Raw genomic sequence first — 22755 nt, 5'->3', positions numbered from 1 at the left:
TGGTATACAAACTGATAAAGGCATGTCTAGCTTGATTATGACAGATATACGTTATACAGTATACTAAAGCTGGGGTACTTCTCTGATTGACGTCATAATTGATTTAGGTTTCTGGCACCTTGACCGAGACATAAAAGGAGTCACTTACATGGTAGCTGTCTCAGATTCTGCATATTGCTTAGCGTCCTGTGAGTGTAGTGTTGTAGGGTGAAGGCGGTGGCTGTGTACTCTCTGTAGTCTATTTCATTTAGATAACACTATATAGCTTCACACCTGGAGATACATTTTAACTGTACTCTTTGTACTTTTTCTCAAGTCTCCACTAACTGTATTTTGCTATTTTAGATTATATGTAAATGATATTTCGATATTATTAACATGATTAATGTGAATTATATATACTGAATTTAAATCTACAATACATAACATTTTATATCAGTGCAACATTTTGTAGTTTGCTGAGGTTATCTATATGTACTATGCATTGGCAATATTCCGGATTATCAGTAATCATCTACATGATTGCATTTCGAATATTCAATATTACCTAACATACTGCTTGAATTTTATTCGTTTTCTGTAATACATTTTGTTATTTGGTTATGAATTTAAAGAGAATATTTTTATAAAATATTTCTTCCATTTTTGTTAGTTTATTCGACTCATACAAGTATTTAATCCATAATACAGTTAAATTAATATTTGTTCTAGTTTTTCTATTTCTGTTTTATGAGATTGTTGTATTTTGTTTTAATTCGAATTTTTCGGAATATTTTGACTCTATTACACAGTAACAGTCGTCTGAGTTTCTGAGAAGTTTTTAATGCTGAAAAGTGTCATATCGTCATGTGTTTATGGACATTAACGTGACATTAGGGGAGTTGTAAAGACAGATGGTATGGCCATCTCCTTATCTCTGTTCAAAGATGGATTTCTCTCTTAGATCACCTTCCTCAACTTCTTTTTAATTTAATATGAATGTCGACTGATATGATTCACGGGCAAAATTTCCTTACCTGAATTACAAGTCAAGTTGTGGTCATTTTCGGGTCAAAATTTCTTGATGTCATTTTCTGACCAATGTCATTTTAGGACGTTTTGACCGAGTTGGATCTGGCGAAGTAATCTTTCAATTTGATGCCAAATAATGATATATTAGTTTCTACTACATTATTACACTGTTAAATGGTTACGATTTTCCAAATAATCAGTTATGATTATAATATTACATTCCTAATGGGTTTTTATCTCACATACTCTAGCAAACTTTCACCTCGACGTTTTTGAATCCTTTATAAAAAAAATAAAGAAAATATTCATATTCACATTCTTTATTTTTCAGTTAAGTTTTATGTCAAAAAATATAACAAATATATAAATACAATGTACAATAAATAAACCATAAAATGATGAAAATGAACACAATGGTGACACGTCTGACGTTTATGAATGGTCTGTTTTGACGTCATGATAAAAGTTATGATGTCGTTATGATGACGTCATGACAAAACAGATGTAACTGGCTCAATCCTGACCCCATTATTGGCAGAGGTCTTCGCCATGGCAACACATAATTACATTATCAAAGTATTCACAGCGATGATTGACAGCATGTAGAGGAGTCATTTGATCAATGCATGCTTATATCACTTAATATAGTGAAGAATGATGTTTGATGGACAATAATACACTCAATCCAGACGTGAAGCCACGTCAGATGCAATTTATCGTTAGTTTAAGCTGATTGGAATTTTAACCAAATAACCGGTCTTTCGCAAATTTTATTTCTTTTATAATGTGAGCATTGAAAGTGAAAATGAAAAATTGAAATTTAATGATTTTTTAGCGATCTTCTAGAAGAGTACTTGCGATTTACATAATTCTATATTTTAATTTTTTTTTTTAAATAGTGAAATTGCGAAAATTTCATCCCTGCGGAAATAACCGACTACTTGGCATGCTCTTTCGGGACACTGGCAGCTGACTTCAGCATATAAATTGAAGTAATACTGAATTATCATCATGGCAAGGTCCCTGAGATATTCGAATGTGATAAATTACTCGATAAAACTTAGTCTTGAACGTTCTAGACTAGACAATGATTGTACCGCAGCTCCTTAGATAAGTCTATTCAGTACAAAAATAAAAGACAGTATTTTTTGTATCACAGATGCGCGGATTTTGGTGCAGCGGACGATTCAGTTCTGTGGTCCGCTGCTTAGTACTTCACAACCAGATTATGTTTTGTTTGAACCCTCAAATCACGTCGTTACCCGAAAGTTCTCCTGTTGCAATATATGCTGAAGACCGTGTAAAACGTCTTTCACAAAGTGCGTGGGTTTCGCGAGCTCTGGCTCGTGCATGATGTCACGATGACCGTGATAAACGTCAGAATTGTCTGTTTTCTGGGCTTCTTTCTCTTCGTTGTAGACTCCAGTTCCGACCAACAAGCTCTCCATTGCCTCAACTGTTTGTTCCATCAACTGGCCGCCACACGGGATGGACCTTGACCTTGGCAAAGGCTTGTGGATGTGACCGTTGCCCTGTTGGCTTTGTTTAAGGAATCTGTCGTAAAGGTTAGCGCCGACGATGTCCACATGAGGATTGTCTCTGTAAAATAAATGAAAATAAATATTTCTCTCTTCCTTTTTCTAAACGGTATGTTGAATATTTGTTTTCTAGAAAATTATGGTTTTTTGTACAATTTGTTTTCTTTTATGGACATCAACAATTGCTGAATAACATACTTCGAAAAACCAGTATTTTTAATGAACAATCATTGTTACACGTTTTTTCACATTTTCTTTTCAATATCCTTATTAAATTACTAAATAAAGAAGATCTTTGTCTGCAACTGGCATTATAAATTTTTATTCAAATGGTTTATTGTTGCAACAAACTATTCTATTTTAGCATCAGTTTTCTTCTGGCCATAGTTCAAGTAAATTCGTATACATACCCAATGAAATATAGCTTTTTGATTGGTCTGGTGATTCCTATTTTCTTGGCCTCCTCAGCAATGGTATGCTCTGCGTATCTGTAGGTGATCTCACAAGGCTTGCCAATCAAAGCAGTGTAGTCTAGGTCGAGTCCCGTGATTTTCTACAGTGTAAATATTGAAAATATTAATATGTATCACTCAAATATGGTCATAAAAATACATATCAGTTAAAATATTATCAAATACGTGTTTAAGCTGCGTTTTTAAAGAAAATTATCGAGTAGATTACATTATCGTGTTTAATAATTGACGCATTTTATCTTTCAAAAATTCGTCATTACCATTCGATGCGATCCAATTTTATGTTATACAGTAATGCAGACCAACAATAGGAGTCTTCAGATGTTAAAATGTCGGTGATAAAACGACTTGTCTGTTCTTAGTGTTTTAATGTTACCCAGTTCACTTACTCTGTACAGTGCCTCCAGACAGACCAGAAAGGCTCCGTGTCCAAATCTAGGCATGCAGGCCTCAGCCATGAACACCAGGTCCATGTTACATGCTATGATGGGGAGCTGACGGACGTCCTTTACGGAAGAGGGAGCAGCCGTGGGTTTACCTTCTGTCAGCAGTAGGTCAATCAGGAGTTGGAGGGAGGACTCCCATTGTTTAGGCTCGCCAATCATCAGGATGGCTGTAACAGAAGAATGTGTACGTAAGTATACAAAACTTTCACTTTTCTTCAGTCGTTATTTTTATGATTATAGCGAGTTTTCGTCAGGAACGTCCATAAGTAACTTTGATGGTCACAGTATAGAACGTCGATGCTTATTCTCACGGAACGCCTGGTCTCACTTTATACATTTCAATTCAATTATGTTCCGTTATTGTATCAGTGGTTTTCGTTATAGTTATTTTATATCTTTATAACTTTCATATTTATGATAACGAATTTGTTTTACCACATTATAATATCTACATGATATGTGTTAGATAAGATAAGAGATGACATGAACTTACCTTCAACTCGTGGAAAGCTCAGGTTGTCACTAAAGTTACCAGCCGCCTGCAAATTAAACCAAGAGAGAATATAAAATATGAGTCGATACATGACTAAAAAATACCCTAAATTAAAAATATATTCCTTTCTTTATTTTCTTCCATTGAAATGGCGGAGTAAAGAGTTGATAATAAAACATTTAGAAATACTGACCACACGTGTGCGATTGTCGTGATCCACCATGTCGAGGTAAGGATAGGCTTCCTTGATGTCCTCAATGGTACATGTGTGAGTAAATCCAATACTGACCGAGGTCAAGGATCATACATTAAATCATCGAATAAATGATTATTTTATATCTATAGCGACTTAAGTTGTGTCTAATATTCAAAAAGCCTTCAAGGGCTGAACAATGGTAATTAAAATGATGGCATCATTCTAGATCGCGCATATGAAAATACCTTAATTTGAAGAAAAAAATCAAGACGGAAAATTTCAGATTTGGACTAGAATAATAGAGCTTATAACGACTTATGGCTTAAAAAATCTATCAGAGATTCATATTTGTATGGAGACTAAAAATACAAAGAAATTAGAACCAGATGTTCTGTAGTGTAACAGATGATAATCTCAGTATAACTGTAACAGATGATAATCTCAGTATAACTGGAAATGTTATTATGAATTTTGATAATATTAAAGGATACTCTTCAGCGATCTCTTGTCTGTGTTCCTGTCCAATAACCAACACGTGTTTGTCGTGGAAGTCTGTGAGCAGACGCGCGGGGGTGGGGGCGTGGATCACCTGGCTGGGGCTCACCTGTAATTAATTCATTTAAAAATCAATAAATTTTTCATGTATTTGAATAACAAATATAATTAATTTCGTTAATTAAGTTGATATTTTTATTTGACAATTAATTTCAAAATAAAACTTTATCTAATTTCCATTTGCATTACTGCAAACGAATGATTTCACATGGATCATACAGACATGACTAAATTGAAAATGAAAAAAAAATCATACTAATTTGATATAAACACCTGATTATACTTATTGTTTAGAGATTTGAATGCAACACAAGATCCAGTTCATTAAAGCTTACCGGAATATTGAACCATTTCTGTATCTGGGCTGCCTTGTCGTAACTTCTGTTGCAGGCGTTCGTGACGTAAGCCACTGGTACACGAAGATTCCCCTCAGTGTCTGTGAGTAACTTGACAGCCTGTATGGCGGGGTCTAGTGGGTTACTTCCCCTGGCGAGGACCCCGTCCACATCAAACAGGATACCAAACTCCGGCTGTGGAAAATAAGATATATAATATTATACATCAAGAACCAGGAGCAATAATAACAGCCATGTAACAAAACGTACATGTATATTAATTAATGCGACCTAATATGACCCTTGTTGAAGAAATTGCGTAAGAAAAGTGTAATTGGAATTGTTTTCAGATTACGTACTGTCTAGTACATGCATAGACCACAGGGCCTCGTTACTAATGATGATATATATAAGATAGGTCACGTCTATTTACATATATGTAAATAGACGTGACCTATCTTATATATATCATCATTAGTAACGAGGCCCTGTGCATAGACTGTACAATGTATGTATATGGCGCAATGCCAACGTTATTTCAAATCCAACATAAGTGATGATTGTTATTGTGTATGTGATACAGGTATGCGAATGGACCTTGGAATTGCATAACACATGTATTATATGATATGAGATACATGTATATGTACTACACGCACTGCAACGTACCACATGAACTATAAGCCATATAGACATATTGACACTCAACTGACCGTAACACATGATGACCTGTGTCGGACGTGCTGACCGAGAGAACGTAAACACAAAGAAGTATGTCTCGTGCAGAGCCGTGTAAACATGTCGGAGAACTCGCTTTTTAGCGTATTGAGGTCAATCATATGAATATTTATTGTTAGGCGGAGTTTCTTGACATAATAAGATTGCGCATGCGTAAAGTTTGTTTACGTTTTTATTCAACGAGCTTACTCGTGGTACTGGCAACAACAAAAATCTAACAAAACGCACATATTTTGCAACTACATGTAGTTGGCGGATCATAATTGTAATATCTGTTTTCCAAATTTCTAACGTTTACCACGAGTGCATCGACGATGATCAATGATGTACGAATGGTAAAAGCAAAACAAATTGCTATAACTGCATGAGATTGTTTTGACGCAATTAAAAAGTATACATCATGAAAAAAAGAAAATAAATCTTTACAATATAATACATACCTAATGTTTTAATTGATATGAAAATTCTTACCTGTTCATTGATGGCCAGGTCCCAGACTGGGCTTTCGCCGCTGGAAGTACTGGCGGAGTCGGAATCTGTAACAAAAACAAATAGAATTTAAAACAATACTCAAACGTAAATCCGATATCGCAACATTTATAATGTGCGAAAGGTACATAGGATATCAGCAAGTGGCAATGATAAAAAGATCCCAATTTCTGCTGATTTGACGTTTTGGTTCACCTTCTAGTATAATATATCTCGCGATACCTGCTCGGAAAGAGAGCAAAATCAAGATTAGAATTAGACCCAAAGAATGCAGAAACAATAAACGGGAAGACGAAAAAGCTAAAACCAAATCCAGAATTTGTGATGAATAAAATTATGTAGTAAATGTAGTTTTAAATTCAATTATTTTATAGCTAATTAATATTAAGGATAACATTTGCTTTAAACTGCTCCGTAAGCGTTTGTTATCGCTAGCTGGAAAAAGAACAGAAAAGAAAATTAAAGACAATTAAAGCAGAAAAAGCAATATACAAATTATAATAAAAACAAAAACCTATGTCATAATGTATAATAATTACCTGAGAGGTACTCGGAGTAATCTCCGTGGTTATTATTGTTGGTATTAAAATGCACCCTCATGTTGCAATTGTGTTGAAAATCTTGTTGTAATCTAATGAAAGTTTTCTTCAGTTATGTTTTGAACAGTGGGTACTATCGTGTTTATATAGCATGAATCAACTCAACTGTTGAACCTCGGCCCAATTTATGTGCTGCCTTCTGATTGGTCGAAAGCGTTTGTGTGTGATTCTAGAAGGTCACTCTAGTTTGTTTACATCACCACGTGTTTACGAAAAAATGTCGGTCATTCAGAGGCATATTGATTTTCTTGTCATGCACACATGCTAGTATGTTTTTTCACCTTGCACCCACCTTAAATATCGTAAAAACATGATAAATACAACTCTATGGTGCTTGTTTACATATGTATATTTCGCTTTCCTTTTAGATTTGTTACTATAAATAACCCTTCGCTTTTAAACAAAGAGATGAAGAAGCATGCCCAGTTGGCGTGATTTCCTTGATTTGATCTAGATGCACCACGTGTGTACTTTGACCCAGCCGTTCTAACAGCATCTCTGTGTAAACGACCAAGACGAACTGGGTCAATGAGGGCATATTGATTTGGTCATTAAAATCGTCATCGTATAAATCGTTCTATATACTAATACTATTCACGATCATTGCATACCCTGATACTGAATCTGACGATTGAAGCATTTCATTTATATGGCACCCTTGCACCTAAAAGGAAACTCACATGTTTTAGCACGTGGTGATATTTATATACATTCTGTACTGCAATTTAAAGAACCTGGGCCAATAGGGTAGTAGTATATATATTGGCCTAGTAACCGTGATTTTACGGGAAAGACCTCGAAAAATCATGCTTTGGCCACATGGTTGATATAAGACAGTGTAGAATAAGGTTTATCTATCGCTGATTGACACAACCTTGTACAGAAATAGTAACTAACTTAATTTCTAACCTAAATACAACGATTTGGAATCTGTGAAATGTATATTGAGACCTTTCTAATGGAAATCTCTACATTTCATAACAGCAAGTTACTTGCAGGGAGAAAGGAACACCAATCAAAGTATAAGAAATCAATTTTTAACCAAGAATTTTGAAGCAGACATAGAATCATAGATATTCCCTTACGCTCTGTGTCCTGAACATCACGTGCACGGTGCCTGTTACATAACAGATAACATAATTTCCATTTCTACTATTTCTACATATATCATTTCATATTTTTGTCTCTTTGCACAGATCGGTTTTCTTTAGTGTAACTCTGCAATCAGGTAAGTTTACAGTGTTTGTCATTTTTTGTGACAGAAATAGCAACCAATTTGAAAAAATGATACATTTCTTTCAAGAGCATTGTGAAAAACTATTTCAACAAATTGCATAAAATGAAATGTATTTTTTTCAATGAAAATGATGGATGATGCTTCGACGTCATCTTTTCGAAAAACATCACATTGAATCTGAATATTAGATATGCTTTGTATGGTCAATGATGCATATTCAATAAATATCATTTGTTCATAGTAATTTTTCAAAGGCATAATAATCGAAAATACTAATAAAAAGTCAAGATTTTCATAAGCTATTTAAAACTATAAACTAATCATTCGGCTCCTATAATTAATTTTCCAGAGGTATCAATCTACAGAATGCTAATTATTTAAATGCTTAATTGAGTAAAAAGATTCCAAATCCTTATTCAACATTTGCAAACCTCGTCCCCTTTATTGTATTAATTTTCTAAAATAATCACTAAATGACAAAACTGATCCTAGTAATACAATATAATTTTTAGGTCCCGTTATGACGTTTTCAAATTGATATTTTGTCGCTATTTTCGATTGGCACCCTTTTACACTAACCCGGACTATACTTTGCTCGTGAAACTTATGCCAAATCAAATACACATCATATCTCAGTTGGTCATCTGCAGTTCAATTACCTTTAACTAACACATGTATAGCATAAAGATAACAGAAATGCGTTGTCAGTCAGAGCCTTGACCTTATCGGGTCATCCCTACCAAGATAATACTGACGTCGTATTAAACCCTATTACGTAAATAGTCCTCACGTGCAAAGGTGTCATGTTGCTTTACAACATCATGTTGCTTTACAACATGACACTATGTTGCTTACAACACTGCCGCCAAATCAACAATACCTAGAGTCACGTAGGCGGTAACGCTGAATTTAGATAATATGGAGTAACTTGATCAAACTTTCATGGACACGTTTCATTATTTCAATAACCTTAAAGAATCACGTGACTAACATGAAGTATAAGTCAAATATAATATTACGTTATACGTTTCAAAATCAGTGTAGCACGATGTGTTTAAAAATGTGATTTTTTAAGAATGAAAGAACCAGGATGTTTAGAACAATAGTCTTCTGCTATACCGAAAAAAATCGTCAACAAATACTGACCGCATCCGTTTGAAGATACGATCATAAATTAGAGCTCGGTAGCAACAACAGTAAAACAAATATAGACTGTCCATCAGACCCTTAGTTCTTGATAGGATTTTTTTCTAATACTAGATTATCGCTTCTAGTTTTAACATATGTTGCAATTTTATTCTGGAATGCAATATTCTTGAAACGGTTGGCCAATCCACAATAAAAGTGAACATATTGATAATGTTCACAGTTGTCGACTACAAAACTTCCTAACAGTCTTCTCTTTAGCATTCTACAAGAGAGTAATGTATTGTTCTACCACACCTGACAGAGTTATATCGTGTTTTCTAGAGAAACAATAACTTTTACCAGGGTAGACAATGACATTATGACATTAATAATGTGATGTCCATTGTCGATGACGTCATCAATTTTGATGTATTACAACGTCCACGTATTGACGGCGCTATGAAAATGCTTCTCAACCAATTTATCAGCCAAAATGTCCCCCTCGGGTTCAGTTGAGATATGTAAGATTCTCTTAATGTTAGCTAGACCAATGTTCGTCTTAGCAAGCCTTGTGGTTCGGCTACCGATAGCCTATTACGAACTGACGCGGATTTTATGAATGGCAATTTAATCTTTTAACCAGAAAACACTCCCTCTTTTGAAGTATTTTTCATCCTACGTCAAAAATCTGACACCCTACGTCAAAAATCTGACACCCTATCTGACCCTAAATTTTAACCTGGCTGTTATACGGCGTAAACAAATTAAAAACAATCCATAAGCTTATCCCACGGATTGTCTCTTTAAAGTTCGTTTACATCTGTGACGCGTCATGTGACCTAATTTATGGAATTCGGTCGGAAGCATTGTAAGCAGCTGTTGTAAATATTAGGGTTTTTCTGAATGAATGTAAACACGATGTGTCATAGTCACATGGCATTCTAAAATAGAAAGGGGAGTTACCAAAACAATTCATTGTCGGAAAAGAATTTTGTTGTGTTGTTTTGAAATGACTGTTGCGGGGTAAATATTTATTAGAACAAATGCTGCGTTATAAAACGTTTGTCCTATAAACAAATGTCTGCCATAACTTATAAATCAAAAATTATAAGGAAATAATTTTGACTACGAAACAAAAGGTGTATGTACACGCACTTTCCGTTTCGTAATTACAAATGCACATGCTTATTTAATTAACATGAAATCAAGTATGTGTGATCAGAAAATGAGATTCATGCAAGTCCTGCAAGTCCTGATAAACAACAAAAGACGTGACGTGACTTTTTGGTGGATTAGTTTTGTGTACTTGTGTACTCTTTTATTCATCAGGCGAAATCTGGTATATCTACAGATATATTTAAATTCCCGTTTTTTATTCTAATTTACGTCAGTTAAAACATTTGTGCAAAAATGCAGCTTGCAAACCATAACCAAAAAAAAAAAAATCAAGTAATGTTCATCGATTGAAATAAAGTTATATTCATCCTGCAACCAGCATTAATATTGTTGGAATACATATCTACCACATGTATGTTGTATTCAGCACTGATTGACTGTATGTCGTTTTATTTGATGTAATAAAACCAAATACTCCACTCAAAATTCATTTATTTCCTTCAATTATTAATAAATCGCTTTACAGTTTTGCCAATCACGTTATTGTTCCCAATTCACATCATCGTTAACTGTCATTTGGTGCTCGCAATCGACCTTATCATATCATCGATATTTTTCGTCCCCAACCGTTAAATAAGTAATAACTATACAAAAGCTATACGGCTTATGTATGTTTCTATACAATTACTATGATCTCCAAACTTATAGACACGGTCATAGTTCCGGGGACTCAACTATATTTTTTTCTAATCCATGGAAACCACTTATGTAGTCGCAACTTAGCAATTGTATTAACTAGTGCATAGACGGGTTACGCCAAAAATTGGTTTTATTTTTCATTCTAATATTATGATAAACTCTACAGATCAAAATATGTTGGTATTCGTTTTCAATATCTAAGTTGCAACTAGGACAACAATACCTTTGTTATCTTCCCTGCTTGAATGGACACATTATGAGCAGATAGACTAAACGTGCTATTTTTTTACGAGCCGTTAGGTTCATAGTTTGTTGTACGAAAGGTATGGGGTCATTGCTATTCTAAGCTGCTGACACATTATATATGATTATTCTGTGTTCTGTTCTGAATAAAGGACAAATTAAACTGAACTGTCTGGACGTGTGGTCTCAAGGTACTGTTACATTGTATCACTATTAGGAATAAATTGAAGTAGTTGAATTTAGTTTAATTTTGATTATCCACATTCAACCAACGTATACAAGCAACATTCAGATTAATGAAGCAAGACAGTAACCCTAACCGTTCAAGACAGTCTGTCCCTATATCAAGTCACACACAACAACAGACATGGTCACATGATATAAAATTAACAATAGAATATACAAGAAGACCAAGAAAATAAATTTTATAATAAATTTTAACGCGGTATATATTTAGATATTTAGATTTTGGTAAAAATGGTAAACATAACATGTTTTATATTTATATTTGATTCAAACAATTGAAATTAACCAATCATATAGGGTATCACGTTCTGTGATTATGGTACCTACTACAACACAAACAAACGGACATGAATTTCGTGTGACGTCAGGCATGGTAAACACTTACACATGTTTTACATGTGATATATCGTACACATCGTGTGAGTCGCAACAGGAAGTTATGCGGTCCAAAAGAAAAAACCGTTGATGCTGCTGTAACATGTCGTCATGCGTCAGCATTGAGGAGTAAGTAAATAAGTTCTTAGTGCATATTGTCGGAAAACATGTTGACTAGTTTTAATAGGTAAACAAAAAGAGCAATATCAATCTTATATTATATAATCAAGAACGTAAAAATAGAACCGAACAATGCAATAAAATAGGACAGATTTATTGCGAGGTCAGAATTTCAACAAATTAAGTAGCCTCTTAAAGCAACATTAAGATGCCCCGACATATTACCATTTCTGATTTTCAGTTCAAACCCCCCGTTTGGTAGTTCGAGTTACTGATCACAGATCAGGATCAGTGGGGTTTTTTCCGGGTACTTCAGTTTTGGTTCACCCGACATAGCCCTAAATGACCTTGATTGTTAAAAGGGCATTAAACTAAACATACCAAACCAAAAACAACATTCAAAATTAGATAAAATAGAAGCCTAATTTGCGATACTACCAATATAAAACATAGATAACAAATAGAATACTGACATAATGCTATCACTGTGTGAGAAAGTCTCAGGGATCACTTTCTAAACCAAGTGGGTTTCCCTAAATTTAACAAGTTTTACCTAATAAAATACATCCATCTTGTCTACGTCAGCAATTAAGGAGTAAAAAGCAGAAATGCCAGACGTATTTGTTGTAAAATACTTAAAAATACAAGTAGTTTGCATTATATTATCTATTACAGGAAAACTCGCATGGCTGGACGTTACGAAAAGAACTTTGACCATAATATAAATAGATTTTAATCAATTCTAAATTAATGTAGTTGTAATATCATGACCAACACTCACCTGCGCTATTACAGGGGTTTTTCGTAGGCTTAGTACTGTACGTCTCCAATGTGTATTGACACACTAATCTATAAATATAACACCCTCAAATTTGACCTTAAGTTGCCTTTTGTAATATTTATTTATCGTCTACTTTTTGTACATGCTAGACAAAATCAATAAACAGTTTATCAGGACATATTATGTATCTTGTTTTGTTCTAGGTCATGGCGCCTCGGTGCAACGTAAACTGCATTGAATGTAGGTCAAATCTCTCTCGACAACACGCTAGCCCCGAAATATCAACAGGTTCAAGGTTTAAGAGGTAAACAATTTACTTAATCTTATTACCTACCTAATCGTGATTTGTGACATTTTTAGTATTTGAATCAGTCGAAAGAGAATATTGGACGTTAAAGTAAACATGCACTTGTTATGTTAAATTTAGACATTATTAACGTTATAAAGATACATTCCAGTATTTCACTTTGAAACATAGTCTATTATTTCTTTTTCTAAATATGTTCATAGTTTGTTTCGTGACCATGGATACATATAAATATAAGGTCATGTAAAAGATATAAAACGTAGATTATAAATGTTTTTCGTTATGTCATTTAATTATTATATTATGTATTATGGCATAATTAATTCAGTATTTTAAAGGCGTGATCAGTCAAAAGCCTTGTGTTGACACAAAACTTTATACACTTGAAGGTGCTTGTAACATATGTTACTGTTCAGACGAAATCAATATTGAAAAAAAATGGAAAAATAAACTCGACTTTATGTCTAATAAATTATGTTGAAGAATTTGAATTACAAAAATAAATTCTGTGCTTGGTTCAATTATTTATCGGTCTTAAGTTCTTAGCTCAATAGACGATTGGCTAAGTAAATGTACCATATGTGTACAGTAATACTATCAAGTAACGGTAGAAGATATATAGCTTTGTGACATAATGTAATGCACTACAGCATGTAGCATGTGTGGTATACTGTTACACAGTCATCTGCATGCATTTTCTTGTTTATAATGAACGTGACCAGGTGCGTATTTTAACAAACAAACAAACAAAACAAACAAAAACACATTTATGTTAATTTTGCCCGACAGAGATAAGCTATCGTCAGCACTAAACATGCATAGTTTTAACAGTACATTTTGGCAACTAAACTTATTAAACAAATTGTCCAATACAATTCTTAATTTTTTATCTCATTTTTCTCAAATAAATTAACACAGTTAATTAACCAGTTATGATTAAGCAATTAAACAAACAATGCACTGATTACCTTAAAACTAAAATCCAAATCTCATTACTATGGATTATTGGTAATATAGTTAGGGATACAATTGTAATGTAATAGTGTCTCAAATGGTTAAAAAATTCTGGATCGAGACCCCATAGCATGAATTTCATCAGGTTTCTTAAGTTACCATATCATGATAATCTGCTTTAAAGATTTTCCCTCTATCGAAAACAGGAACAGACGATTGAGTATTTTTCTTAAAGTTATAAAAGTTACTTACTTTACACCATTACCACCATTGAAAAGTTATAGATTCTAATTTCACTTCGAGACAAAAATATTAAAAATAATTAATTGCATCCCGAAAAAAAAATTGTGGCACTATGTCCTATATGGAATGAAGTACTGTTTGCGCATGCACCAAAAGCAAAATAAATTATTTCGTATCATTTTTGTGTTAATTAGACATATATATATATATATAAAATACAACTCAACGACCTTCCTCTTGTACATTCACCATTACATGATGGCCCTTCAGGAATGTAAATTTATATTCCTAAAGAGCCATCATGCCAACATTATATTGACTTTAAATCATTTTATTCTCAAAATCAGATTAAAAGAAATATTTTTCATGGTTACAAAAACACATTATAGCAATGGTGTGTTTGTTTGTTTGTTTGAGTTTTACGGCCCATCGACCACTAAGGTCATTTAGGGCCAAACTACAGGGCAAGCATTAATACCAGGATTTAAACAAGGACAGTATCTAAAAGATCAGGATAAGAAAAAGGCAAGAAAAAACTAAAACAAAATTGTAAATGTTGATTTAATAAAAAGAGTTACAAAGGATAAAATGGTTTTGGCAACTCATGCACAATGTTGACGAAACGATCAAATAGCAATGGAGAGGTAATATAAGAGTTGAGATGATAATGGTCCTCGAATTACAGCATATCATTATTGTCAACTATTTTGTTTGTGGACAAACATGGTGTACTGATGAAAGTTAGCTGGACAATTTATGTAAATGCAAACATTCTTGTTTGACTTATTCACTTGTTGACAGAAAACTTAAAAATAAGTTTATGCAACAACTGACACTAAATGAATTTTTGAAACGCCTTCAATTCAATGACTACAACAATGATTATTTGTCAAAACTTCAGGGGTGCGGCAATAATGTTGATGTACTAGTATCTAAAATGATGAACAATAGACACATGCATCTGGCAACAAAACAAGTCGTTTGAGATAATGAACACGGGTATGCGGTGACTTATAGATATGTTGTTGTCTTTGTTTAGTACTTCATGCATAATTTAAACGTGGAATACGTGACATATGAAGCATATAACGTGTATTTCTTTTTCGAGGTTCATTAATTTTATTCTCGATCGTACGTTTATTTAATTCCTTTGCTGGCAATGAGGGTTTTTTTTAATTTTTACACAGAACTGGCTGATAATCTACATAGTATACTGCAAGATATATTAATTTTGCAGTTACTTTTTTCGGTCTCATGTAACTACTTTTTTCACGTCGATTCACTTTCGCGATTAGAGTCATGTGGTTCTATTACTGTACTGTAAATGCTTAACATGTTTTTCGATGCGATTTCTTTTATGCTCGCGAAATTAGATATCGCACGAAAATAAGTTAGTTGACAATTATAAAGATCATACTTATGATGATCATGCTCATACCATATATTTCAAGATATAAGATATATATTGATAACAAAAACTAAATTTTATCTTTGTTCCTCACTTATGATATTTTGTGACCCTATGCTATCTTTTATCTTATAATTAATGCACTAATGCACAACTAAAATGTTTTATTCTTTAATTTTTGGTTTCGAACAATAACTGTTTTCAGTACAAACAATTCAGAGCACATCCTTGCCTAAAAGCTTCAAACGATGTTAAAATTTGATTTTTCAAAACAAGTTATTTTAAACCATACACTAGTTTTGTCTTTTTAGAACCCATTAGTTATGGGACATCAAATAATTGCAGGTTATTGAACCAAAATTTGAAATTGATCACAGAAAATCCCTAATTTTCGATTTTACGTTACTGCATTAGGGTTGGTGAAAAGTCTTATCCTAAATCGGAGATCAAAATACAATGTTATAACCTTGTCAGAGTTGATCATGCAGAGACTTTTGATACACCTGTGATGTCTGCTAACGAGAGTAGGAAGGCTTTCTGGGACACGCCAAGCTATGACCGTAACCGATTAGATAGCAAGCTCATTAAAGGTCAGTAAATGTGAATAATACTAATAGATCGATAGTAGGCATTGACCCGCTTATAATGTCAATATGTATTATAGTAATCATCACTTTGGTTTTCTTATTCAATTAAGGACATGCTAGGTTTATTGATGGAGGGAAACCGGAGTATCCGGAGAAAACTCACTGATAGCAGTCAGTCAGCAACTGCCCAACGTGGGATTCGAACTCAAAATCTGTGCACATGGATTCGAACTCGCAACCCACATGTAAAGGGTTTGTGGTAATATGTCGGGATATCTCAACCACTCGGGCACCGAAGCCCCTGCTTATAATGTCAATATACTTTATGTTAATTATGACATAATTATGAGGTTGTTTGAGAAATATGCTTATGATTTATATTATATTGATATTTTTATACCGATTTAGTAAAATGTCTTTTCTTTGATATTTTTTTTCATAACTTCATGTTTAAAAGCGATATTGGGCCTTACTTATTTAGCCCCCGCAATAATATTTATTCTATGCCCCGTGTGTGTATGATATGGTGTTAGTGTACGTACAAGGTTTAATGACCGAAGTCCGTACTTAGGTTACCTTAGAACAGTGCCAACTAGAACAGGCCAACCAAGGCAGCACGACCTATAGACATTGACCATTGGACTCACGCGCATCACGTGCATCACCGAAGTCTGATGGAAAGACGCATGGTTTAATCGTATACGATTTTGTATGCTCCTTAAAGGCCCACTACTTTTTCGGAGTTTCTTAAAACCATTATTAATACCAGAAAATATATACCGATGGCCTAATATGAGCTTACAACACCAAACTAATGCAAGTTATACAATGTATATGATAACAGTGGAGAGTCATTTCGCTGTTTTGCCGTCTGGAGCAGTGATAGTCAACTACCGCGCTGTATTTAGGACGACGATCTGCGTTATGAAAATTAACATTTTATTTATTTCAAATTGTTCAGAAGGTGACGATACGTGTAGTATTAACGGTAAAAATAATAACCTTTGTGACTCTACAAAATTATCGATCTCGTTTTACATTCCCATTTAAAAAATAAAAAGCCGTTTCGGAAAGGTAATGAGCATTTAATCTGCTGAAGAAGACGTCAAATACAAATCAACATACATATTGATATGCCAGACGAATATGAACAATATACCGGTATTTGTTACCTTCGACAAAAAAGGGAAAATAATTTGTAGTTCTTTATCTATATAAATCCCCACCCATTGTTCAGAACATATACACGAATACAATTGTCATTATAAGATTAAGATCATATTATATCATTAAATTGTATTAGTCCTATATGGATTAAAAAACACTTTCTAATACGTTATCACATTTTGGAAATCGTTGATGATCTACTTTACCTTTCTGATAAAGACATTATCACTTTAAGTGTGATGGGTGTTATGCTATGGCTGATACCGTTGTTTGTTATGATAACATGTTATCAGACAATGACTGATATAGCCGGTTATCACCTAGTCCTATATATAGAATTAATTCAATCGTCATTAACCGATAGCGTTCTATAGCCATGCTTGTCCACAATTACGCGGTATACATCTCAAACACGTGGTAAATTTATATATGTTAATTTTCTCAAAATCCTGAATCTTTTATTCTTGAGTCCATTTCACCTTCGTCTCAATTATATTATATTTTTTGTGTGTTTTGGTTTCACTTATCGATATTTATAATCGATGAGTCCTAGAAGGATAAAACATCTGTAATTTTTTTTTAATGTTTTAAATGAAAGTTTTCAGAAGAAAGAAACAAACATGACACGCTTAAGATACCCAGAATTAAAAAAAAACACTTTCATATTCTGTACCAAGAGTTTGCCCAGGCTATGACTTTTTTAATTGAGTATTTATTTACTAAAATAACAGAAAATCTTGAAAAGAAACAATATACAAGAAAACACACACACACACACACACAATTTGCCTCAAAGTTAATAAAAAACCTCTCATTGTTCTAAAATAATCTGCTACCCACAGCAATCGCGAGTTTCAATAACGCGGCAGAACCTATTTCCAACTACCATTTCCATCAACCGTATGATTGCTTTAGCGAAGACATGGGGGCTTTATCAAAAGAAATAAACGGACATGACACGCTTTAGACACCCATAATGAAAAAGGAGAAAAAAAAACCTTCATATTTTCTTGTAAGACTGTCAAGGCTATGACTTTTTTTACTCACTAAAATTGTTGAAATTCTCGAAAAGAACGAAAAAACCCATAAAAACACAAAGTTAACCTTAAGGAGTAATGACAAAGTCGCTAAATAAATTAACAACATCTCCAGATTTCTGTAGAATTAGTTTTTTTTTACATGTCCCCGCAAATTTCAATAACTCTGATCATTTATAAGGTGTTCCAATTCCTACATGTGCCATCTCTTAGATGTAGTGTTAATGTCTCGCGTCAGAACCATTTGTAAGCTATAACCACTGTAGATTCAGTCACAAACATACCAATTATCGCGTTTTCAAAGCTGTTGATAACTTGTCTACTATTTTCAGAATTTGAAAGGTTCTCATGTTCAGCGTTTTCATGATTTTTTTATTTATATACGCCTAATCGATATAAAGCAGATGACACCAACACGAAAACACACACAAATACGGTAGTGTGTTTAGTCACAGCAGCAAATGGAATCGAACAAGAGAAGCAACAGAGACGGAGTAAGAAAGAGCTAATGAGAAATACACCTACAATTTCAGCCGTCTCATATCGAAGTAAAATTGAAAACCCACATTATGGGGTATTATTTTGTTCTTTGACAGTTTGTTTATCGATTTTCATCAATGTTCTAAACCTTCGTTTCAATATGCATAGGCCAAACGTTTGGCTTAGTTATCAATAAAATTATTTTATTTTTCCCAAAATGGCTTCGTATAAATCATTAAGACCTTATTTTTTTATAGAAATATAACAAAACCATTTTGGAGATAAATTTAAAGCGGAATTTATGGCATGGTATGAATTGTCTATACTGTCTGTGCAATTTCCGATTTTTTATTTGAAATTATGTAATTCAAATTCTTTAAATTATCTACCATTGTCTACAAAAAAAAATCCAATAAAAATTAATTAAATTTGAATCACTATATCTCTATGGTGAGTGGAAATTTGGAACTGTGACAATTTCAATAGCTGACGGAAATTTTTATCATACATATTTTATATATATTTTTCATATAATGTTTGTGCGTTATAAGTATTACATCAAATCCAATAGATGATAAATCACTTACCATGGTCAGCGAGGACACGAACTGTCAACATCCTGTACAGTATCAGAGTTTCTCGGGTGAAGATAGTGTAGAGTCCTTAAATAGGGTTAACTAACATGCTTCAGATATTGAAACTGAACAACTCTAATCTGATTTTTCCTTATATGGCATCGGGCCTCACACGAACTTTTCACGTGCTGCAGATATAGGTTAACTCTTGTCAAGGTTGAACCATTAGGGTTGAGATAACCCATCTAGGTCTTTTTTTTTGTCTTTACGATGACAGTACCTATGATAGCTGTTGTGTATTTAGACACATAACGCAAACATCATAGTGATGGTGCCTACGTGATGTGCGAAAAATCACTAGTGTAATACAAGAAGTGGGAATATCTTGTAAACACCTTAGAGGTTGACAGTTGGTATCACCTTGTCATAGTATACTCCAGTATATCTAAGTTAATGATTATGGTATGCATATTCAACTGATAATATTACTATTCAAATGTGGAGATGATTATATAAATCTATATACTGTAAACCGATTTATTTTCGCGTACACGATATTTTGCGTCTTCAACTTTTTCGTCTTCATTATTGTATATCCATGAAAACATTAATTCTGACAATCGTGATTTCTTTAATATACATGTTATATATACATTTTATACGTTATATATATTTTCAAACTTTTAGTATTTTTGACCGTCCTTGACATGTAATTTTATTTGTTCTTCTTGTGTCTTGACAAAGGGGCAGATCGCCTCGAAAATTCGACAATCTTTTTGTCCACACTGTTAGAATTACTTCTTTGTCCTATATTTTTAAACGTTATATATACATTTATACGTTCTGTATACATTTTATACGTTATATATACATTTCTATCAATTCGCGAAACATATAAATTCCCGTTCGAGCTCTCGGAAAATTGCGCGAAAATTTGTGTCTCGCTAAAATAAAGTGATTTATAGTATATGTGTTTGTCTATTGAAGTTTTAAAGCACGTGAAAATTTAAAAAAAATACTCGATTTCAACAGATTTAGAATCAATATCGTCATTTTAGCGTATGCAACTACGCTAAATCCGTGTCGGAGCAAACAAAATTATATCTACCGTTTTTCAGTGTGTTTTGAAAGGTGTCAAATTTTGCCGCCTTAAATCCATGTTTTGGAGTAATTTGATTGGAAAGTTCAATAGATGAATCTGGCATGATATAAAAAGCCTATCCATACAAAATGAATAAAAGTGAATAAAGTATGCTACATCTATACGGAGCCCAATGAAAAAAAGCCATAAATGTCGGAAGGTTAAGCGTTTCTCTTCCATAAATCACTGTATGGAACAAGACAATTACAAAGCACTTTAAGAAGCACTTGATAAACCCGTGATCCTTGATTATACCTAGGACATTCGTTGGCCTTCTTTAGCACGGGTATTAGTATTGTTGAAGCGTTTCTTTTTTTTTCTTTTTTAGCCATTTATTCCATTTTATGTCCAATTTTATTGAAAAAGTAGAAAAAAAATGCTCCGACATCTTGAAATCCTGACAGTACGTGAATCATGATTAGTGCTAAAATTTAAAAATATTTTTTTTTAAATATGTTGCCATTATCAATAATAATATGATAGTATATGAATTCTTTAATTACGACAGTAATAATATATCTCATAGGTTATCGTAATTACGCAGGGATTAACTTGCCAACAACAGCGTTGCTATAGGTATCGATCGGGGAGCGAGAACAACCAACACGGAAACTCCATCACGCACTAACCCACGTTCGGGCACGCGCCAATATCCTGATACATTTCACACCGTTACCTTTGACCTTAGCATCCTGATTATCATAACTGATTGAGCCCGTAACAACACTTTCTGGTCAGAGGCGTAGTCCGCTAGGGTCATTAACACAGACTAGTACGTTGATAGTACGAAATTATTAAATGTGATATTACATTTATTACAGTTTCTCTTGATAATATTTCTGAGGGTTACCAGTGTTAAGGTGAAAGCTGTACGCAATAGTAGTTTAATCTATATGAATTTTCTTTAAAGAGCTTCCCTACCTCCAAGCATTTGCAAACAGCTGATAAAGAAATAAGGATCATATGACAGATGATATATAAACATTAACATATATGACATATCATCTATTATCTCATAGACTATGCCTGATGTCCAATCCTACTGTCATATTTGTCAATAAGATTTTAGAAAATAAGCAGGAATAGAGCGGATGGTCTTTTGAAATAAGGTTCCCATAGATTTGCTTGCTGTGTTTCAGTGTTCAATATTTAATATTTTAAGTGCACTTTCATTGGTGGTTTTCTGTAATATTTTGTGGTACATATAATAGGACATGTCGATTAATACCAGCCAAATATATGGTTTACTGATTTTTGTGGTTTAAGCATTCACTACAAAACAACAGGTTTCCAAAACAAAGCTATCATATTATACCATGAACTTGGCTTAGGTGTCATACTTAGAATACATAGCGAATATCAATGTTAAACTCAGTCGTAGGTAGATACCTGTGAACACAAACAAAGTCTTCGACTTCACATCTATCAAAGTATGCTTGGAATGACCTTGCATGTTAAGGTCGAAGTTCAAAGTTAAAAAAGACACGTATCAAATGCATGCCAGAATTGTCATTTCGGAATTCCATTCCTCCATTTGGCATGTACAAATGATTTGTAATATTTTAGATAAACACCGTCACCCACCTGAAATACACTTTACCGATATATTTTTACCAATGTCTTGTTGATAGATGTGCCAGTTTGATATAAGATATATAAATAGCCGTGTACAGTCAGTGTACGTGCCTCACCCGTTACTATAAATATGTACCGGTAAACCTCACTTAGATTGCATAACAGATGAGATCACTTTCTACGAAATACCAGTAAATCACAATCTATATTGGATTCCCTGTAATACTATTCAGGTAAACAATCACATTTAAATATATGACAGTATAAATCAATCTTATCGTAAATCTATTTTAACCGCATTTAAAACTTAAAATAAATCAAAAGATGGGCACAATAACAATGAATATATTAATATGAAGATAGCTTTGTTATTAACAATACTAGGGTAACGAAATCAGGCAATCCTAACGAGATAGCGTCCCTTGATCCATCGCCAACAATGATCTAGGTCAAAAGAGGACAG

General features: G+C 33.5%; 1 protein-coding gene across 2 annotated transcripts; it reads right to left on the bottom strand.

Moving 5' to 3' along the window:
- Window positions 1-1315: 1315 nt before the first annotated feature.
- Window positions 1316-19710, bottom strand: LOC138336077 (haloacid dehalogenase-like hydrolase domain-containing 5). Of its 2 annotated transcripts, none has more exons than XM_069285368.1 (9): window positions 19589-19710; window positions 6257-6321; window positions 5048-5242; window positions 4649-4761; window positions 4155-4245; window positions 3962-4007; window positions 3412-3635; window positions 2960-3102; window positions 1316-2610 (listed from the first exon to the last, which is right to left on the bottom strand). In XM_069285368.1, the coding sequence occupies exons 1-9, from the start codon at window positions 19617-19619 to the stop codon at window positions 2262-2264; spliced, it is 1257 nt and encodes a 418-aa protein (XP_069141469.1). In that variant the 5' UTR covers window positions 19620-19710; the 3' UTR covers window positions 1316-2261. The 2 variants fall into 2 exon arrangements, with proteins under 2 accessions (XP_069141469.1, XP_069141467.1); XM_069285366.1 differs by lacking the exon at window positions 19589-19710 and adding an exon at window positions 6814-6972.
- Window positions 19711-22755: the final 3045 nt, after the last annotated feature.

This window comes from Argopecten irradians, chromosome 12 (assembly GCF_041381155.1).
Source record: "Argopecten irradians isolate NY chromosome 12, Ai_NY, whole genome shotgun sequence".
In the NCBI taxonomy this organism is placed as follows: Eukaryota; Metazoa; Mollusca; class Bivalvia; order Pectinida; family Pectinidae; genus Argopecten; species Argopecten irradians.
Note: the sequence above shows the minus strand (reverse complement) of the source record. Positions and strands in the feature narration are given on the sequence as shown.

What these genes read in the sequence shown, in the direction of transcription:
- LOC138336077 (XM_069285366.1), bottom strand. Translation starts at nt 6,874, where the DNA reads ATGAGGGTGCATTTTAATACCAACAATAATAACCACGGAGATTACTCC. An exon ending in TTACTCCGAGTACCTCTCAG is followed by an intron (nt 6,322 to 6,813) that starts GTAATTATTATA and finishes TTTTTGTTACAG; the next exon opens with ATTCCGACTCCGCCAGTACT. An exon ending in AGAAATGGTTCAATATTCCG is followed by an intron (nt 4,762 to 5,047) that starts GTAAGCTTTAAT and finishes AATTAATTACAG; the next exon opens with GTGAGCCCCAGCCAGGTGAT.